We start from the raw sequence: 23929 nt of genomic DNA, 5'->3' as shown, positions 1-23929 counted from the left end.
AACCAAAATAAAATTTAAAAAAAAAAAAAAACTTATTTCAACATGCCAAATGGCTCTTACAGCTCAATGAATTTAGCCTTTTGTAACCCCAGTCTTCTCAACATCATTGAATACACAACTTCAACCGATTTACACAATAGAAATCACTTTGCCAGATTTTATAATCCAGCCGAGATGGAAATTTAAAAGAGACGATTAATCACTATGCCGCTACGAATTACTCAAACTCATTCAAATGCCCTAACTCCTCGAATTGTAGGAAAGTGAATGAAATACCGGAAGAGTTCGAGGAATTAGTAATCAATGTTGCAACAAAAATTTCTTCCTAAAGCGTCAAATATCTTGAAGAAAAACGGCTTTCCATGGTGAAACGATGAATGTCAGAACGCGATAAAAGCAAAGAAACACACTTTCAACGTATGTAAAGAGCATAAGAGCGGTACAAATTTAGCAGCGTTGAAACGGAAAAAAGCCATAGGTGAGGTAAAAGAAACTCGTGAATTAACAATATCTCTTCGTTAACAGAAAACACTCCATGAGATGCAACGTGGAATAGATTAAAGAAAATCAACGACTAAAAAACAAGTTTTCAAATTCCCGTGATTAAAGGCCCCAATAACTCAACTGTTACGGATTCCAGAGAAATTGCCAACCTGTTTTGCCAATAACTTTGCGAGTAACTCGAGTAATGAAAATTTCGACCCAAGATTTCTCCAAATCAAAGCAGGTATAGAAGAAGTGATCAAGATATAAAATTACGGCACCCCCAGATGATAATCGCCGTTGATTTTGAGGAAAAGCCTAATTTACAGAAACCTTTAAACTTTCATAAACTACTTAAGCCGGTAAACAAAAAAAAAAAAAAAAAAAAAAAAATACTTCAAAATTGAAAATCCTACTACCCAAAGAAGACAATAGCAACTCATATCATGAACAGTAAATATTCCTTGCAAAATCGATAGATTCCTAGAAATAGATAAAGATAACGATCCTAATGTTTCCAGAACTTTATACGCTGAACTGTCTAACGAATATCCAAACCACAAAGAAACTCAAAGTAATTGAACTGGATAAGCGGTATGTACTCCAGAAAATAAGCTGCTATTCCCACTTCCACAAATATCTACTGTTTCTATCACTGCAGCATTTGTCGTTTTATGTTTTCAAGTACGTAGAAAAATCGATGACGAATTTTTTTAGGTGGTATTGACAAAATCCGCAATCACTTAGTTGCCAACCCAATATTGCTCTCTTTGATCGCAAAAGCGTCGTGTTAGTTTTAGTAAATTTGTAAACCAGTAACACTATGATATGGAAGATAATTGAAGTGGATATGCAATACTCAAGTGTGCCAATTTTTGGATCCCACCACATGTTAATATCGCTGGTAACAAGAAAGCTGACTCAACAACTAACCTAACTATCTACAGTGCATCTGCGATAAATCCTGAATTTACATTCTAGAAAGATTTTCAAAAATATCAGATCAAAGCGAGAAAATAAAAATAGAAAGTTCAAGATCTACACTACATGTAAACATGATCCAATTAATTCGCTCAATGTGCTGCAAGAGGAAAACTTCAGGAAGAAAGCTCTAGATTTCCTGAGAGACATTAATTTATACAACTCGCTATAGTTTCGTTTTGCCACGCTGATCATTCTTTAACATGGTCACTGATAACCTTGAAAGCTGCATGTGACCTTAAACAAATAATAAAAAAAACATTTGAACATTTACCATAGAAAACTTTTATGTACGTATTGTAAGAATAATACAAAACATTTTGAAATTTCATTAGCACTGTAATGAGATACAACTACCCTGATGATATTGGTAAAATTTAAAACAAATCTAAAAATGTGTATAGAAGTTACGAGATATTTTCTGCGTACATATATTCGGTAAAACAATAGTATACATTGATGTGAATCTTAAGGAAAATTAGTATACATCAGTATTCATCAGATGTACAAAATTTGTATACATCGTAAGCATATAATAAGTATATACAGTAGCAGACAAAAGTTTAAGATGAAATGGAAAAAATAAATAATTGATTTACTTTCCATAGAAAAATATAAATACAGTGTTCTACTTTTGGTATTAACTAGTTAGACATTTGTTTGTACACTTACAAAAAAAATTTCATTTTGATATTTTGCTCAGTAGCTAAGTTATAAAAAAGGAACGAAATCTGTATAATATTTCGTCGGTCAAAAGTTTAAGACTACACAAAAAATATTAATTTTTGGTAAGAAAATATACACAATTTTTGTTTAAATTCAATATTTTGTCCAATATCCGTTACTTCTTATCACTTCGGTACATTTTCTTGGCATAGAATCTATTAATTTTTTACATTGATCTACCCTAATATTACTCCAAACTGTTTCAATTGTAAAGTAAAGTTCATTTAAATTTTTTGGTTTATAACCGTGTACTGTCTTTTTTATGATGCTCCACAAATTCTCGGTTAATTTAATGTCTGGTGATTGCGACAGCGACGGCCACGGCAGCACGGTAATATTTTCTTCTTCAAAACACTGTTTCACAACCCGAGCCGTGTGCTTCGGATCATTATCATTTTGAAAAATAAAATCATCACTCATATTGTTGCGTGCAAAAGGCAACATTGTGTTCTTGAGTATGTCCATGTATTGAAAACGGTCCATAATTCCATTGATACGACATATCGGACCAGGGCCGCCTCGAGAAAAACACGCCCACACCATAACGTTTCCATCACCATGTTTAAGAGTTTTCAAAACGCATTGTGTTTTCAAACTTTTGCTAATTCGACGTCTAACGTACCGTATCCCGTCGGAAGAGACGCGATTGAATTTCGATTAGTCCGAAAACAATATCTTTTGCCAATCTTCACTTGTCCAATGCTTATGAGCTTTAGCAAATGCAAGTCGTCTTTTTCGATTCCTAGAACTCGGCAGTGGTTTCTTTTGGGGTTTCCGCCTACTTAAGTTAAAGTCTTCTAATCTTCTTCTAACAGTTCTAGCACCAATTTGTGTATCATTTTTGTAGTTTATCTCTGCAGCAATATTATTTGCACTAAGAAAACGATCTTTTTCGCTCAAACGATGAATCCGGCGATCCATTTTCGGCGTTGTTTTCCATGGACTTCCGTTTTTCGATTGATCGTAATACACGTCTGCCTTTAAAACTTTATACCAAGCTTGCTTACAAGTCGTTTTTGACCTGTTCACTATATTTGCTATTTCGGTAAAGGTTTTACTTTGCTTTCGCAGCCTCAAGATTTGTTCCCTTTCGTTTTCAAGTAAATTCTTTGATTTACCCATAATCTGTTCCTACCTAAATGAATTTTAAGCAATAAAAGGTACACTAAACAATGATTTTGACATTCCAGAATCAAAATGTTCAAAAACTGCACTCATACTCACGTTTTACACAGATCGTCTTAAACTAATGTCCACTGTTTACAAGTGCTAAGCGGTAACTAACTGTTGTAACTTCTACATTGTATTTAGCAACTGACGGTCTGAGATTACGAAGATCAAAAAACATACAGCTATGTTATTCCAAAGAGGCAAACCGAATAGAAGAACAATATGCGCATAAGATGTTTGTAATCCGGTTTACAAATCATCGTCTTAAACTTTTGTCCGCTACGTATGATCCCAATTAATATTAAGAATTATTAATGTAAAGACTAACGGATTGTTTAAATGCTACTATAATCTCTGCGAAATATAGATACACTTCCACTAAATATCTTGCACTTTCCGATTTTGTATTTCTAGATTTGTTTCAAACTTTAGCAGTAGCTGTAGTGATAGGCGAGTCTCGTGACAGAGATAATGAAATTTTAAGATATTTTGTATAACACATGTAACATATTCATGAAAGCATTTTACAAGTGTTTCACTCACCTTCGTGAGTTACTGTATAAAGAGTGGATACATGTAAGTAAATAGAAAAGTATAGAAAGTTGCTATCAATGTTTGAAAATTAGCATTATTTATGTCATCGTCTTACAGTGGCTAAACTTATAGAAATAAATACTTGTTTCTTGAGAATACTAAAGTGTAGTAGTATCTAATGAAATTCAGAAACTAAGAATAATGTATAATTTGATCATACAATGGTTACCAACAATTTCCAGCCAGATATAGTTGTATCTTGGAATAACCTATATAGTAGTAAATTTCTTTTTACAAACATTTTTACAATGTTGTACTTTATAAGACGCATAAGATGGCCATACTTGTATCAGGTTGTCCGAAAAGTGTCTTTCTTTTATAGACACGTATTTTATAACTACGCATCTTTATGCAAACATGAAACCTAATCTGTCGAAAGTTGTGATCTTTATTTTGATAGAACAAAATGGATCATGCGTAATTCAATAAAATAATATAAAACGAAAAATGTTGTGCATCCATTATTTCCTTATAAAACGAAAGAAACTTTTTGGACGACCTAATATGTCAGATTTTTATTTTTGGATATGCTTTTTCTATTTCAACGATATAGTAAAATTATACTTTGGACGAAAGCTTTTGACATACACTGTATCTAGTTGAATAACGTGCAGTTTAAATCGTTATTTAAATTATGTGACGAACGTAAGACTGTGAGTCTATTATTAATATCGAGCTAATAATTCAAAATTTAATGCAAATTCATTATTAGTTTCATATTAAGACAGTTGAATCACTAAATACAAGCATTTGAATGATATTAAAATTGTTTGATAAAAATATCTAAGAAACTGTGTATATAGATATCAACGAGAAGAAGAAGAAATCTTTTTGTAAAAATAAAAGTTTATAAAAGAATTGTACAAATGCATCTGAAAACAGAATATGTAATATTATCTTTTTCATTCTTCTTTATTCTCAAATAAAATGTGAAAATATTCATTTTGAATGAAACAAACCGAACTTGTGATATTAATATTAACAGATTATGTTGCACTGAATATAAAATTAGTCTTGAAAATGTACTAAACATTTTCAATAACTACTGCCATATGCGATTATTTATGATATAGAAATTATTCTCCGAAAATAATATATAGTATAGTTATAGGGTGTTTGATAAATTTCCTTAACTATATAAAATTTGAATTACTTTTATAAATACTTGATTGCGCAACAAAATGAAACTTGTCTTTGTCAATTAAATGAAAAGAAAGTGAGTACAAAATTTACCAAATCCTAAATTTGATCGGACTTGCGCGAAATTACAAATTAAAATTACTTTTATACAAAAATCACTCTTTCCACGAAACAACTTTCTTAAAGATTAAACTCACAATAAAACAGAACAAACGCCAATCGTTCAAACGCGAACTAATTTACTACAATGTTCGAAACGTTCGCTTCCTGCTCGTGTCACGGAATTAAAGTCTCGAACAAATTCGCAGCAGCGTCCTACATGGCACAAGTATTGCAGAATAGAAAGCAAAAAAGAAAGAACAGAGCAGAATTATCCTCATGTTACAAATGAAATTTAAAAAAAGATTAAATGCCGAATTTTTTTAAAACGCTTGAAAATTATTTTTCCGAGTACAATTCTTATTGCTTAAATAAAAAACTACCTGTATTTGATTCGTTTGTTTGATAATAATAGAATTGATTAATAGTAATAGATGTGTAATAAATTTTATGATAAATGATGATTTTCTATACGTAATCTTTTAAAATTTGACTTGGCCGATAAAATAAAAATAATAACTTTTTCCAACGATTTCCTCTCTCGTACTAATATAAACATCGTTATTATAAATATTAAATACAGAAAAAATACGTAATGGAATCAAGAGAACATAAGTGTACTTTGTGGTTAGCTGTTAGAAACTTAAAATAAAAAATTAAAGCAAAAAATTAGTTGACATAATATGCTCTTAACCATAAATTAATACAAGAATATTCAACAGAAAAGTTAGTGCAAGTTATTTAATTAGCATCTACCTCTCTTTAAAGGACCCTTTACCTAAAGCAATAGAATTCACTAGCAAAAAATTATAATACAAGTTCTAGGAACACTTTTTTAACCAAGTTTTCATAATATTTGTGTAATGCTATTTAATCAATTTAATGAGTCATTTAAAGACATACGGGTACATGCGTGCAATGTACGGTACTGTTAGAAAAACATTCTAGAATGAAATAAAAAAGCTGAAAAATATTCATATACCATGTTATTACACATATTGCACCTGGCAGTATATAGACTGAACTATTTCGTACGTTTTTTAACGTTAATTAGTGGGCGTCTCTTAATCCTCTTATCTTCAAGGTTAATCAGATATGCACTTGCACATATACACGATCGCTTCTCATTAAAATTAATATAGTTAAAAAAAAAAAGAAACGATTATCGAACGATCGAGCAACGATCGTCATCTGATTCATTTTTTTTTATCATTTCTAGCTTTGAGAGAATCAAATGGAAAAATACGAAACGAATCGTAATCGTTAGTGATTGAATTACGTAGCAAGCAAGTACGTAGGAATATTTTTAAAAATTGTTAAATAACGTTGTTTTAAAATTACTTTTTAAAGTTATTTGTAAAAAAAAAAATATATATATAGTGTCAAACAAAAGTATTGGCACTAGAAACCGGATCTTCGTACAGAATTTAAATCTTTAAAATATAATTTTAAAACTATATAAAATGTATTTATGTAAAATACAAAAATATATTTACGTAAAATATAATTTTTGTTTCACTAAAAATTCAACTTCATGTGTAGTTCATTCTTTTTTCTTTGTTATAACTACTTTTAGAATTCATGGTTTACTTACACTTTAGAGTCGACAGTTATATTTTACAAAAAAATTCAATAGAAAATGGAAAAAATAGAGAAAACATTTCTTACAGATTTACAATGAATTTTACACGAAGATCCTAGCTGTGCAAATACTTAGGAAACAACACTAAATTTCCAATACATGGAAACAACATACTAAATCAATCATAGACAAAATACGGATAAGAAGAAGACAGATGTACTGGCTAACTAGTCGAAACTCTAAACTCAGCATAGAAAATAAATTAAAAATCTACAAAATGATAATAGAACCAATTTGGACATACGGAATACCGCTATGGGGAACAGCAGCAATGAGTCACATAAATAAACTAGAGTCGCTACAATTGAAGATACTGAGAACAATAGTCAACGCCCCGTGGTGTGTCAGAAACGAGGATATACGCAAATACTTAAAAATACCAACGGTCAAGGAAGAAATCGACAGGTACGCAGAAAAATACAAGGAAAAAAGACTAAAAAGAAAACATCCCACTGACCTTACTAAAGAAATAAAATAGTCAAACTCGAAGATGGTATCCCGCTGGGGGTAGCCATCCACATGTTATTTAGCAATTAAGCTAGAAAAATTTACCGAATGTCCAACTGGATAAATTGTAAAGTACAAATTAAATAATAAAAAAAATACTTTTGTCTAGCACTATGTATTTTTAAAATATCATAAATGTCCCGTGCTATATTTTATTTGAAATTATTTGAAACTGATTTATTTGTCAGTCGGTGAAATTATTTACTATTTAAGAGTATGTGTATTTGTTAACCGATTTTGATGGAAATAATAGATTTACTATATACAATGGAGCTTGCTTCATATTAATACCATTATACGTTTATACACTACGTCAGTTACTGCGTTTCTTTCCATTAATGTACACCACTCCTTTTAGATGTTATCGGAAAAAAAATTTTCGATTAACAAGTAAACGTTATTTCATAAAATAATCGGCTTCTCAATTTATCCTTCTCAAAATTATTCGTCTAGTTATAAATTTCTATCATTGGCCGGATAAAAAACGTAGCATTAATTGAAATATATGTACATAATATTTATCATATAGTAGTTTGAAACATTAATTATTAAGAAATTATTATTTTAAATACAGTTCTCCCAAGTTTATTCTGAATTATGAAACAAATATGAAAATCAATATGCTAAAATGTTCTAAATGAATATTATTATATTATGAACATAAATATACGAAAACTGGAATACATATGTATTTAAAGAATAGCTCTTCACGTAAAAATATATGTCATTTATGAACAGAAAGTAATTAGAATTAAATTCTTAGATTTATCAGATCTAACAAATTTTTGCAAAGTTTCTAACATTTTGTAAATATTTACGAGACAAAAATATAATACTTTCAATCTTGAACCTAAAAGGAGATAAATTCGACTCAATTTATAATAAAAAAAAGATACGAAGGAAAGACAAAAAATGAAAGACAAATGAAACAAGGTAAATACAAAACCATACTAAATCGAACCGAGAACGTTTGGAGTTTGTAATAACCGCAAATTGAAAACTAAAGATTACAAATTACGGACTTGAAACACGAATTGATAATTAAAAACTGAAAAATCAAAGAACTGAATCGAATGCAGCTAAAAAAGTATTAATTTCCAGCTGGTATCATTAAATCGCAGGAAACATACAAAAGTTTGAATTAAATTACTTAATTGTAAAACATTTAATTGTAATTTGTGTCTTATATGATTTTGTATTTTATACGATGAAACACTGTCAATGATATTTCTGACAAAATACAAAACTAGAGTTAAATACCTATTATAAAATCGAATAACCTGTCTTAAATGTAACAAGAAAATTATTTTAGTCGCTTGTGATAGCCAGTTGAAGATTCAAATTAAAAATACGAAGATCACATACTAAGAATTATTAAAAATTCAGAGTCGAAGTTCTATTGTACATTAGGGCTTTTAATTATTTTAATTATAGATTTCAAGTTCTCATTTCGTTAAGAACACGAAGCACGATGGATGCACCGACATTGATAAATGATTTATCGTCATTTTTAAAACCTTGAGAGCGTAGGATAATAAAGAACTCAAATGGATTATTCACGCTGTGATTAACAGCGAAAGACTTTTCACCACCGACAGAATCATTAACAGGCAGCGAAGATTCATAGCCGAAAAGTCATTCAAACTACGTGATGTCTAATTCGAGAAAGCAATTCCCTTGTTGTATATCTAACAGTTCAACGATAAGCCGGTGATTTAATGCTTCTAATCATAGATGAACGTAGATGATCTGGAAGAAGAAACAAATGTGTAGTCATTCATCGCGAAGGCTATCCTTATAGTACGAGCTCTTCATACATTAATTCATGTGCTTATGCATAGATACCTATTAATTAACGCGTACGTGAACATATAATTTGCGTTTGAAATTTATTAAGCCAGCAGATATTAAATATACCAGGCTATTAACTTATTTGTATTAAGCGAAGGTAAATTTGTTAAATTTGCATTAAGGTTAAATTTGCATTCCACAGAGCATCCATCACTTCTGCAGTCAGTCTGTGATATTTTATCGGAATTGAAATATATCGTAATTCGCATAAAAATAATGGGGGCATGAACCAATATTTTACTACACCGAAATTATCTAAAAAGTACAGACCTTTAAACTTACCAATTTTTAATCATTTTTACGATTCCTTCGCAATATCATTTGTTTTTTCATTTCTTTACGAGCAAATGTTTATCCTCGCGACTACCGAATATGCAAATTTTGCTTTCTTTTAGTTTCAGTTGTAAAAAAAGCTATCCGTCTTAACTGTACTTTTCTCTTATTCGTAAACTGGTTTTTACAATATAAAAGTTACTAAAAATATCGTTATTTTGTAAATATTCGTTTGATTTGTTTTATTTTATTCCGAAAGGCATAAAGTAAGTATTGCGTTGGAAACTACACCCTTGGACAAAAAGATAGCACATGTGTGCTATCATTAATTTCTCATAGATAGAGTCCGAATTTCCCAAGTTTGACGAATGGCATATAAACAGTACCTTGTAGTAATAAGGTATATGAGCTTGAAACTGTATCTTCGCTATTCCTCTTGTATTTATCAACAATGATTGTGAAATCCGGTCGGCGAAATGATAGCACACCAAGCATTTTGTTTCCATTCCTTAGTATTTCTGTGTATTCTGAGTGGTGTAGACGTAGTGAAAAGTAGAAGAATTTCATTAGAAACCTTACAAATTTCGATTCAAACAATGGGACGTGGAAAACAGCTAAATAGTGAAGAGATTCAAACAGTTTTGAAATTAAAGAAAGAAAACTTTACTATTTCTAAAATTGCAAAAGTTCTCAGTAGAAGTCGGAAAGTCATTTATAATTTACTGAAAGATGTAAATAATTATGGAACAAAAAAAAGCAGTGGGAGACCTTCCGCGATTAGTACTCGTGAAAAACGTGCAATTTTACGTGCCGCGTCAAATTCGCTTCTCACGTCACGTGAAATTGCAGAAAAAGTTGGCGTAAAAACTAATCCTCGGAATGTCAGACGTGTACTACAACAATCCGCGCACATAAAGCGGATGAAATTAAAACGAAGACCAGCTCTAAAGCAGATTCACAAGGAGCATCGATTATATTTTGCAAAAGAACATATACGGTGGAACAAGAAGTGGAGGAAAGTTATATTTACAGATAAAAAAAGATTTAATTTAGATGGCCCAGATGGATTCAATTTTTACTATCATGATGTAAGAAAAAAAAAATTGTCACAAATACGGCGTCAAATGGGTGGAGGTAGCATTATGCTTTGGGCAGGTATTGGGTATAACGGAAAGACTGATTTAATATCAATTCGCAGCAAGATGAATGCTATAACCTATCGTAATTTGATACAAAATCAAATTGCAAAGTACGCAACACATATTGCGAGACAAGATTTTATTTTTCAGCAAGATAATGCTGCAGTTCACACCGCTAAGGTTGTGAAAGAATATTTTTCAACAGAAAATATTGCAGTTTTGGACTGGCCTGCATGCTCCCCCGATTTAAACATAATCGAAAACTGTTGGAGTAAATTAAGCAATGCCGTTTATAGAGAAAATAGGCAATTTGAAAGTATTAATCAGTTAAAAAAGTGCCTTGAAGAGGAATGGAGAAATATATCGCTGGATTATATTAGAAAACTATATCGTTCTTTGCCGAAACGAATGCTGGAGGTGGTGGAGAATAAGGGAGGATCCACACATTATTAAATTTTAAAAGGTTTTTTATTTTTGTACAATTTAGTAGATAATAAACACTACAACTTTTGAAAGTGTGCTATCATTTCGCCGACCGGATTTCACAATCATTGTTGATAAATACAAGAGGAATAGCGAAGATACAGTTTCAAGCTCATATACCTTATTACTACAAGGTACTGTTTATATGCCATTCGTCAAACTTGGGAAATTCGGACTCTATCTATGAGAAATTAATGATAGCACACATGTGCTATCTTTTTGTCCAAGGGTGTAAGTGATTGCGGGTTTTCTCAATGTCATGACAAAATCCGCAATCACTTAGTTTCCAACCCGATATAAAGAAATGTAAACGGAGAACATTTCGGTATTTCAATATCTTAGAGATTCTTATAGCAATAAAATGTTCTTCTTTTAGTTATGAATATTACTCGCTTATGACTAATTTGATGTAACAAAGCAACGACAAATTTTTCCTTTTCAATTTCCTTAAATTTACCATGTTAGAATTTATACATGTTAGCAGAGCATTAGAAAAATTTTTAAATAAAAGTATAATAGAAAAGAAGATAACGTAATGGAGAATAAAAACTGACGCGCTTAACATCAATTTTAAATCACTTTTACGTTACATGCATAAGCACATGACAAAAAATCATTTTGTATTTTCTGAGAAAGTGTAAACTGTAAATGCGCGATAAGAAATACTTTTCCATTGGTATGCGTGAAAATAAAACGTTTGTCGTATAACAAAACGCCGATCATGTTTAAAAGCTTTTTCTGAAACGAGCTTACTTTCCAGCAAATAAAATATCACACGTTTCCAATAGTGAGAACGAAATGAAAAATTTTCCTCTATTTTTATACTCAATTTCGACATTTTCACAACTTTCACGCGACATACAACATATATATGTAATTTATCAACCACGACGATTCGTCATTGGGATTGTTTTGAAAGAAAAAGTGGAGGAAACTGTGAATATTATTCATTGTTATCTATAAAAAAAGAAAAGAAATTTAAAAATATCTTCTCGAAAATTGATACTTTCTAAATTAACCCACTTTTATCGTACGTGATTAATATGCGAAACTACATGCTCCGAATAAACCATCGATCATTCTGAATAAACATCGAAGTCCAAATGGAATTAGAAACTAATACGCGATTATGATTAATGCCACTAAATATGATGCAATTCGAGGAAACCCATATTATCTAATTAAGTCACGCATAACTTTATGATGGATTACATTTATAACTAATATGTATTAACTAGGATCATTTTTAATTCTATTCAAACGTAGAATTGTGCAAAAGATTCATTTTATATTTTACAAGAATTTTCACCTTACATTTTACTATTTCAAAAGCGACATGTACCAAATTTTTGGCTAACGTCGGGTGTAAGGGCATAGCAAGCAAACGAAAGCAGCACAATAAAAAAATATCGGTGTACATATAGTTACTATGTATATAGTATTACATTAAATTCTTGAAAATATTTTTCGAACAGCAAGTGAAGAATTTCTCTGGATGGGAACTTCCGCGCGACACTATACCACAAGATTCCAATCGTATAAACATGCCACACCTTCGCACACTATTTCCAGCTACATACAAATATTTGAGTTTAGGTATCGGTATTGGATTCTGTGATATCTATCAAGGAGAAATTTTCTTTATAAATAAAACCTATGTATGTGTATGTGTTTGCACATATATAGGTAAATAGGTATTATATTTAAAAATGTAAATAAAAGTATGCCGGTAAAAAAAGAGTATCTGCAGGGAAATCTGAAATACGCGGTAATTGAGGATACCCTGCAACGATAAAATTGCAATGACCTATAAACATTTTTTCTGTATTAGTTATAAGTAATTGATAAGAAACCTTTATCAGTTAAAATAAATGTATAATTCCATGTTATATTTATAGTTCCATATAACATGATGGGAGCATGTGCAAATTTGCTGCAGAACTACTGTTCCATTTTTTGTTAGTTTTTCAGTAACTTGCTTTTAAAAATCAGAATACCGTTTCAAAATTACATTTAATTTCGGCTATATTCGTTAAATTTTTTTCGGCTAATGGCTCTCTCGAAACGGCTAATAACATTTGCTTAATCTAATAATTTGTATGTTTCAGTAAATTCAAACATGCAGTACATATACTTTTGCATGATCTGTTAGAAAAATCATGCGAAATATGCAAACTATGTGAAATAGATAAGTGGTTAAAATCTGCTGAGGGTAAAATTTCATTTTATTACTAATCTTCCATAAAAGTATGGTTGTACATAAATAAACGTACAGAATGTATTTGGAAACTTGCAGCAAGTAATAAGATTCATACAATGGTAATCCCTACATAACGAACCAGCTAGATGCAGCAATTAAAAACAAATTTGTCGAACGAAACAACGTTGTTTCTCAACAAGACAAACACGCTACATCTCGTGCATTGATGAAGAGCCAACAAGGATTTCCGATCTTTGGCTTCAGCGAATCTATTCACTGAACGTAATACAGCTCGACTATCATGCATCCCGGTTTTTGCTAAACTTCAGTAGCCACTGGATAACCACGATGTACACTGAATATCTCAAAAGGCTATTTAGAAAAATGTACTATGAAAAAGCGGACCTCAAAGAAAGAGAATCTTGAAAAAAGTATTTATGCTATCACGGAAATGAGATATTGATTATACCAAACGAATTCCTTAAGGATGTTTATTTAACATAGGAATTTCGTTGTTATTATCACTTTTATTATACTTTACACAATCATCCACCAATATTAATTAAATTTATGCAATAAAGACATCGGATATTCTACAGTATTAAGCTACCAGTTACCAAAGAAGTAAAGAGCTTACATACGTTAAAACGCCGAAATTGATTATTTCTTTAGCTTTTTATATATATTATTGGATTTGCAACTAAGTGATTGCGGATTTTATCATTAGGTGGTATTAGTTGCCAAACCAATGTATGTTAGGTAATTTCTTTAATAGCTTTTCGAACGCTGTAATAAAGTTACAGAAGAATCCTCGGCAAGATGATGGGTGCGGGAATTCACTAAAGACAGAGAAACTATACGCGATCGTAAACATTCGGTTCGTCCGCCTCTCGTTACGGAGAAGTTGAAGAACGCGTCTGCGATTTCGTTGCAAATGATAAACGCATCGAATAAACCAGATTACCATTTTTTGCAAAACTTGAGGAGTTGTTTGGTCGATAACGCTTCGCAAGAAACGATGATTTAAGAAACTACGTAAGACAATGGTTGTATGAACTGGCGAGTGTATGACAAAGATATACAAAAACTCGTATAACGTTAGAATGGGTGCTCAAATAGGGCTGATGATTGTATTGGAAAATAACTTAGTACATACACTAAAGTTATAAATAAAGAAAATGCATTTTTAAAATGGGAATTTGCATTCTTATTGTTTCAAAACGGGTACCACTTTCTGAAAGACCTTCGAGATACTAAAAGTAGCTAATGAATTAAGAATTCTGTACGAGCATGTTATTTATAAGATTTCCATAAATTTCGTTGGAAATTTCCTAATAAACGCTCCGATATTACGTAATATATGAAGAAGGCATATATACCGGGTGTGACGACATAAAAGATAAAATTATGAACAGCCATACATTTAATGAAGATGACTGTGCGAATAAACTGAATATTCTAATTCGCTCTATATAGAAAATTTGATCTTCAGCTTATAATGGCGCAAATGCATCAACAATACATTTATAAGTTTGTATTAACACGTTTACCAGGGATATTTAACCCGAGTGGAAGCAAAATTGATAACAAAAGATTAGCCTCGATTACCCGTACACGTTAATTCCTCGATCATGGTCTGACAGTCATTAAAATGCGCGCAAAGTTACAGCTAAAATATTAATAACACGTACTAAATATACAGCCGAATGATTAAAACCTTTGGATTTATTAATAATTCAACAGAGATACGTCATTAACGTAATAATTTCGTAATAAGACCAGCTTATTTTGCAGAACACTAATTTCTCAACAATATTTCTATTTCAGAATATATTTACATTATTTATTCGTTAATAAGTTGGTAATATTAAATTTCTTTAAATCTAAACCCAGACTAGCGATATAATGATTTTTTAGACGCGTTTGTCTGGAGGTAATTGTGATTTATCTGCAATGATTTACATTAATATTTCAATAATTTTTCTTGATATAGCAATAAACGCTTGAACTATGTTTGTAATCGGTTTAAGCAAAAAGACACAAGTATCGATTGATCGACAAATTTGTAGTATAATAAGACTTTTTCAATGTGATCTAAGAAACGAAATCAAAGAAACAATCTAGAATAAGAAATAATTACGATGTAAAATGACACAAGCTAATATAAAAATTATCGACAAAACCTTTTTTGATGTCGATTTTCATAACTCGTGTGCACGATCATTTTACCAATAAAAAACCAATAAAACCAAAAAAAAAAGATTAATAATTGACAATCGAAGTCCCACGAACTAAAAAAACTTAAGAATTAGATAATTCTCAATCGCTCAACAGGAATTCAAAATAAAAATACTACGTCATAAAATTGGGTTGGCAACTAAGTGATTGCAGATTTTGTTATTAGGTGGTATTGACAAAATCCGCTATCACTTAGTTGCCAATCCAATATATTCGACTTGAGTAAAAATGTACGTTCTATTCGTATATTAAAAATTAATAGGTACTTTGTGCAAAGAGCTAAGAAACACAGTGGTGCAGGTTAATTCACCGTTATCTTTAATAAAATAGCGTTCTGCGTTTGTTATTACAAAAATGTAATTATATTTTTCGAACTATGGAAACGTATCCCGCCAAAGAATAGCGTTGTAACTTAATTAATTACGAAACTTTCATGATAAAATGGTGCCTGGTGAGATGATGATTTTAAAAGTTGAAATACTAACTGACTAAAGTAACTAAATTAAAATGCTCGATATCTTGACCTACACTGCTATAATATTGAACCCGCGTTACGCGCCCTAATACCTTGATTTAATTAGAAACAAATTTATAAAAGAATGCAAAATTTAAAATATTCAATGTTGGAATCTTTAATACCCAACCGAATAAGTATCTGATACCCAAACAAAAAAATATTTCGTACGAGCAAATTTTAGCCCGCACTTTTAACCTGCGCTGGACAAATCAAATATTAATTGAACTCGAGTCGGAACGCGTGCATACTGGGCGAGCCCCGAATTAAATTCCGTGGAAAAAAGAAGGGAACTACGGTGAAATTTTATCCCCACACACCTTCAACTTGTTTCCACTGGCCGAATCGTCCCGTTTACGAGTTGCATCGTGAATTCCACGTGCCAATCCGCATTCGTTTGAAACAGTGATACACTTTCGTGAATAATATATAACCGTATGCTGCGCTGCAACACGCATGTTTGCGTAGCCGGCGATAAGCATAAAAGCAAGTTTAATACGAGTGATGTCGGTAATCAATCGGAAATTGCTAACAAAGTTTCAATGGGAATGTAAGGTGCGCCGAATCGAAACCAAAACATTTCTCTACTCGTATCGGAACACGTTGAACGTTTCTAACCGGAATGTTCTTTGCTTAACGACGCGAAAAATGATTAATTAAAACTAGTAATCCAAGTTATTAATTGAATGATTTCTCTGCAAGCAAAAACACGATAAGTGAAATTTCCTATTTTTTGAAGGGGGCAATTTTAAAATCCACGATATTATAGATCTATCTTATATTAGCAAACTTACCTGTACGTTGTACTTCACTTTCGAGTTAAATATATGTTCCTTTCAAAGTTTTCAAAATATTGCTCGTTATAATATTACGATATTAAATATATCGAAATATTGTCTGCCTTAATCGCTAATCACACCTTTGGTTTCTATAAAACTTCTTCAATTCGTTAACTATTTTTAAAAGACTTCGAATCTTGGCTCTGACAGCCTATTTCAATTTTCTTGCAGGCTATTTTAACGATAAATAAATAATATGTTATCTATTACAAAGGAGTGGTACTATGATTAAAATTTCAAAAAGTGTAACCTACTTACACAGCTTAATTTCGTTTTTCTTTTTTTTTGTATCGTGACAAATAAGAGAATAATTCAGAAAATAATTAGGTGAGACACTGTACAATATAATATAATTGAATTAATAGGCTTCTCGAATATGATTTAAAAAATAAAAAATACTAACTAACCGCTGTATATAAACTATTTGGTACTAACATAATAACATGTGTATTGAATTATTAGGATAATAATGTAAAGTTGTAAGCGTCTTAAGATAAGTTGTATCGAATTAAGTATGTTCTGTACACCACAAATTTGGGCTACCACCTTTGCCGAGTTTTATAAAATTATTTATGCAAAAAGAACGTTATTTCATAAACATATAGAGATGCATAAATTTTCATCAATCAAAAACAAATCTGTCTGTAAGAATTCCATTTATTTATTATTTTTTATATAGCACTGCACATGTATATTATAATTTGTACATTATTATTTATTTTTAATATTATCCAAGGATACAACATAAATCACAAGTAACAATACGCAATTCCTTTTCATTTAACTTAACAAACCAATTACTATTTTAAATTACATTCACGATGAAATTGTACAAACATTTAATTTTTAACCTCTTCATAGACGATGGGAATTATTTTTCCTGTCAATTAAATTCATATATAAATAATACAAAAATATATTTCTATTTCTGCAGCTTGATACAGTGAAAATACAGCGAGCGGAAATCGTGCTTCCATTTGTAAGGGATTATACATAGAAGAAATACATTGATTTCTGCTTAAAAAAATATCTATTAAAAGGATATTATGTAGTTAATTGAGTTCTACTTAATATCTCGTGTACTAGAATTTTTGTTTTGACACAAAAATATAAATTGTATTCATAAAAGTTATATATATATGACATGATTATATACATATTATGAATAGAATTTATATTTTTGTGACAAAATAAAAATTCTAGTAGACAAGATATTAAACACAGTTACTTACATATATACTATATATGTATATTACTATATATAACTACTATACTATATATAATGTATAGTGTTGTATATGTAATGTATAGTATAGTGTTTAGTATATGTGTATATTTAATATATAATGCCTAGTATATACTATTTATTGTAAGTGATTAAATAAGATTAATAATATAATATGTATATAAATCGATTTTCTTCTTGACTGTTGACTTTTCACAAGATCCATAAAAAACGCTATTACTTTCGTACTTATATGACACTAATAAAGTACAACAGAGTATAGTAATGGCTGAAGCAAAAAAATGTTGAGAGACGTAGACACATAAATATATAGTTTTTAACACGGGGTTATAGAAAATTCAACAAAGCTCACTTAACTGTACACAAGGAGCTGTGAATCAATATGAGAAGAGTTAGTGCGCGTGAAATTGGGATTCAAAATATGTATTTTTTACGTAATCTTTTAAATGAATCGGCGAAAATTTATTTTGCAACAAATAATAAAAGAAACACAATTGTTTCGGATTATATATTAACGCGTGTAGAATAAATGTTTTGTAATAAATGTGCTTTCTTTCTTTTTTTATTTACAAGAAAATTTCCCAAAAACCTTAACGCTCATGTAAAATATCTTATGTTCTATGTATTTCTTATTTGAGACCTATTTGTAGACAAGTTGATATTCGAAAGTAGAACTTGGTGTTCAAAATATTACTCGCATATCTAACTCGCATGTCTAACTCTTATATATATAAATATTTTCCAACAAGTACAATTAAAAAAAATATATATAAAACGACTACTGAATATGAAATTTTGTTACTTGGATTATTTTTTCGTTACTTTGTCAAAAGTTGAAATTTTGTTATTTTTGTTGCAAATAAAACATTCAATGTAAAGTATATGTTTTCTATAGTGAACGTATTTTTATAAAAGTTTTCATAAAAACGCATTATAAAAATATTATTATCTACATAAATAAATGAATTTTTCATCGGACGTTCCTGATTCCTTAAAATATTTCAAACCCAACAAATTATTTGTATTACAAAATCTCGAAGATATTTACTTCAATTTGCAATTTATATAAGCTTTAACTCTATTTATTGTAGATTAGTTTGAACTCGTTTCTGAATTTGTTAATTTTAAAACGTCCATAGTCTCACCATTACGTAGAAGCTATGACAAATTTAAATTGTCTATTTGATCCGAGGTATGGCTTGTACAAAATAATGAAAAAATATTAAAAAATCTATTCATGACATTGTGTATAAATAATAGCGTATGAAAATATAAAATTCCTTTTTATCTTTGCTACAAACATTTATGATAAAAAGTACTGAGAAAGTAGCATAACCATCTTGTATAATAAAATATATAAATAAATGAAACTAATTATTTATAATAACCATTTGGTATTGAAACTATAAATTATATATTTATTTATACATAGAAAATTTATCTACATTGAAATTATATCAAAGTGATATTAGCTATTAACATTAATATTCATAAAGAATATTGATGTTATCAAGTAGTAACATCTGAACTACTGCAAAATTATATTTGAATTATCGTAAATAATATTTTAAATTAGATATTAGTGTCTAATACTAATACATGAGAAAAAACAACTATTCTATGTCATTCTTACGATTAAGGTTCTTTAGATTTTATAGTTACCACAAGCTACTTAATGTAACTAAAACAGGATAACTAAGATCCTGAAAACGGTTTAACATTCAACAAGATCTCTAAAGTGTTACTTTGAAGGAATTTTCAGGGACGAAACTCGACATAGTTAAATTATCTATTCGAATTAAATCTATCTTTCAACCAAGTACATAATAAGATTTTATTTTCTCATATTTATATAAAATTTTCCTTTACAATAAACTATAGGAACTTTGTATATCATATGCTCTCATATTAACAATTTCAAGTTAACATGAAATTTTTTTTACCATTGTATTTTCCCAATTTTCGTCTAAATAGGTTTTACTTTTACTAGACAATTTAACAATTATCTATTACTTAGCAAATATTGTATATAAATAATAAAATAAACATAATGTAGATTCAGTTTATTTAAAAAATAAAAGTAAGATAATAAATCTGTATTAATTATATCTAATAACATAATAAAATTTGCCACAGAAATACTAAAAATTATACTGTTCTATTCAGCATATATATAGTAGTATGTATATGATATGATCTAATAAAATAGAAAACTGATTGAACAATAATTAGAATGACTCATCCAATTTCTCAATAATTTTCATTAAACTATTAAATGATGAATTTCACTCTGTTCAGTACCACCATATTAAATACGGAGCATCAACCTCATTTCCAGCATTTAATTAATTCGCCAAAATTATCTAGAAATCTAATGAACTTCTAATTATAGGTATCCTAATTACGGCGCATTATTGTACGTCATTTCTTTACGATATAATAAATGTTCGTTCATTACACTAAACATTAAATTGTCCATTATAGAAATTTCTATCTGACTTCAACTTTAAAATTAATATGTTGAAAATATTTTTAATTTTTAAATGAAGCTTATCCAATTACAGTGTAGAATTTTAAAAATTGAGACTTCACAAGCAAATGAATCAAGAGGATTTTTTACATGGCTCGAGAAGGGACATCGAGAGCACCTGTTTGCACGTGATTAAAAAGTCTACAAGCATCTTTATTTTCTATTTAATAATTTCAATTACATGATATGAACAAAATTGTTAAGTAAAAATTAAATAAAGCTACATTGATTTTGATTACGATTTTTAATATTTGTAATTAATATTTGTAGTTTTCATTAATTTCTTCTTCAATTAATAATCTAATATAATTTTGTTTATATTTTTATAAGTCATTCAGAATTCATGATATATTCTAAATATAAAATTCATGAATTTTCTCCCCATCTTATTACTTACCAAAATATTAATTATAATTCCATTTATACTTTTCCAATTTTTATAATTCGTTTTATAAAATATTTCAAATAATATACAAATAGAAAGTCTTCACATGTTTCTAATTCCTCTTTGTTTAAAACTATCTTTCAACTACATTTTAAATGAATGGAACACGGTTGATAATTATGCACGAGGTCGACAAGATCGTTCGATTAAATTAAAATTTGTCCTGGCCACTCTTGCTATTCATTAGGTGGTATACACATACGTACACAAGTATGTCAGCAGTATGTTGACTTCCGTTGTCACAATGTATATAATCAAAAATTGGTATCTGAACTGCACACAGTCTACACAAAAATTTGTTATTACCTGTTACGTCTTTCAATTGATTTGTATTAATATATGTCTTGTTTTCCCCGTTAATATATCGTCACGATAAGTGAAACTAATAAATTAAAAATAATATAAAATTTTTTATTTATTTTCTACGATGTATAACATTCTATGATTCTATCAGATACTATATAAATAATAAGCAATATTATTAAATGAAAACTGCCACATAATTTTTTATGACTAAAATACAGCCTTTATTTCGTATTTTTAATAAAAATGATATCACCTATATTCCAATTAGAATTATTTCAATTTTTAAACGTACGAAATTATAACAGTGATTCGTGCAAGAAAATTTATCCAACAATTTCTAATCAGAAGGAAAATATTTTTAAAACAAATTCCAATCGATATTTACACTTAACCTACTAAAATCGCAAAGGAGAATCAATTTCTAATTCTAAAATATCAAAGAGAATTGTTAATCGATTCGAATGACAGGAGATTAAAAAATGAATCAAGAGTATACAAAATAAACTAGAAGTCCAAAGAAAATACAGAAAGTTGGTTTGATCTGAAGGTTAGATCGACTATGGACATCCGAATCGTGACACACATGTACGAATCCACGAGACAACCTTTCGTCCTCGTATATCGGTTAATCGTGACAGAAATTGAACTGCCAAGTACATTAACCTTTATAGGAAAGTGTTTGGCATGAGTTCGAATTACGTTCCGGTAATCACATTTCGCGGAATGATATCGACAAATAAAATTCAAAAATTACTCACCATTACGCAGCAACACTCTCCAGCTGGCCCGCATTTCCCGTATTCAATCGGTGTACCGGCATCTTTTTGACAGTCGTCGTTACTCGTGATCTTTTAGCTCATTGCTTCATCGCGATCGCATTGACGGTCGCCTCGTCGTAAACAAAAAATATAACAACACCGACAAGCGACGATTCACCGGGATCGGGGACCTTGTTCCCTACGAATTGACGCGAACGAACCCGCGCGAGGAAACACAACCGAATGCGAAAGCGGACGTACTAGGACAACGTCCTCAACTTGTCTGTCCTCAACTTGAGGGCGCCGCAACGCTTATCGCGTTGTAAACGGTCGCCCACTGGCGCACACTCCTAGGGCGAGTGCATCGATCGAAGCACCCTCTACTACACAGCTTCCTTATTGGTCGATCATCGATGCGCGCGCAACTGTGAATGTGAGATATTTTTTGCGCATGCGTACTCGCGCGGGGGAAAAAAGGGCGCGGAAGCACCCTCGCGCGATATATTTTTAACTTTTATATTTTAATACCATTGAATCATGTCAAATCAGTCGATAATTTATATTGATGTAAGAAAAAGAAATGATAAATCTGTTTTCAAATAGTAGAAGAATGATGTTCCACAGTTATTAATGAAAAGTTTAGTTATACTCTATCCGCGTCGTTTTTTAATTGAATGATAACATGGCATAAAGGTAAAGAATTATTGCAATAATTTAAACAATTTAAAACAATACGCAAATTTACTGCTTTGTATTTATGTATTTGTGCACATATGTAATAAACTGGATTTTGATAAATGATATAATGAAACAAAGAAGTATAATGTCAAATAATAGCTTAATTTAACTATTGTACGTACACAGTAGATAATCTTCATATTTTTGTTGCACAATCAGTGTGAAAATAATGTATGTTCGTGTCATCAGACTTAAATGTATTAGAGTTATGTACAGGATGTCCCACCTAACTCGAGCATCCGATATATCTCGCAAAAATGTCAGAGAAGAAGAACATTTAGTTCGAAGGGGTAAACGTGATGAGAGATAAAAAATTTCTTGACGGTCATTTTTCTTGAGGTTTCAAGGTCATCGCAGGTTTTTCAAATGGGACTACGTATTTTTTGCCATTACGATATGATACGTAAGATCAAGGCAAATTCAACGATCTGTAATAATATGAATTTCAGATGACCTTGAGTACAAAAAGTATATGTAAAAGTATAGAAATATTTCATAATAAAAATACTATTATATTTCTATTGCAGGTACAATATCATTTTGTTTCAATTATGCTGAACTATACTCGGAAATGTGATTAATATTTAAAAGATTCACATCAAAACTACAGAGTAGAATTATATTCCAACGTAATACCAAATTAAAAATATGAATAATAATTATGCAGATATAGTTACAACTTGATATTCCAGATCTTATTATTTAAACTTTTTTCTAAATTAGAAGCGCATTTGTAAACATTATCATATTAACATTACACGAATTATTATTTGATAATGTTAGATTTCTGAAAGAAGCTACTCAATCAAACATAATCTCGAGTGTAACGCATACGTTACCACTCAAAAATATCCGAACATTTGCTTTGTTTTAACAAAATGTATTTTAATCACAAAATTACGGATAAATCGAATTGCAATAGTTTTGTTCTGTATAATCACCATACATACATTCAGCTATGTATAATAAAATATTGTGATTAAAATTTGCGATAAAATTAATTTTCAAAAACCAATGCAATACTAAA

General features: G+C 30.1%; 1 protein-coding gene across 2 annotated transcripts in view; it reads right to left on the bottom strand.

Moving 5' to 3' along the window:
* LOC132904506 (beta-1,4-galactosyltransferase galt-1) overlaps positions 1–22506 on the bottom strand; it is a 149959-nt gene extending 127453 nt beyond the window's left edge. For both annotated transcript variants that reach the window (XM_060955071.1, XM_060955070.1), the window contains exon 1: positions 22165–22506. Coding sequence is in view for 1 of the 2 variants with exons in the window: in XM_060955070.1 (XP_060811053.1) it covers positions 22165–22167 (3 nt within the window). In the remaining variant the exon portion in view is untranslated. The remainder of the gene's footprint in view (positions 1–22164) is intronic.
* Between the last annotated feature and the right edge of the window lie 1423 nt (positions 22507–23929).

Source organism: Bombus pascuorum, chromosome 2 (assembly GCF_905332965.1).
Source record: "Bombus pascuorum chromosome 2, iyBomPasc1.1, whole genome shotgun sequence".
Taxonomy (NCBI): Eukaryota; Metazoa; Arthropoda; class Insecta; order Hymenoptera; family Apidae; genus Bombus; species Bombus pascuorum.
This window is presented reverse-complemented; position numbering and strand designations above follow the sequence as displayed.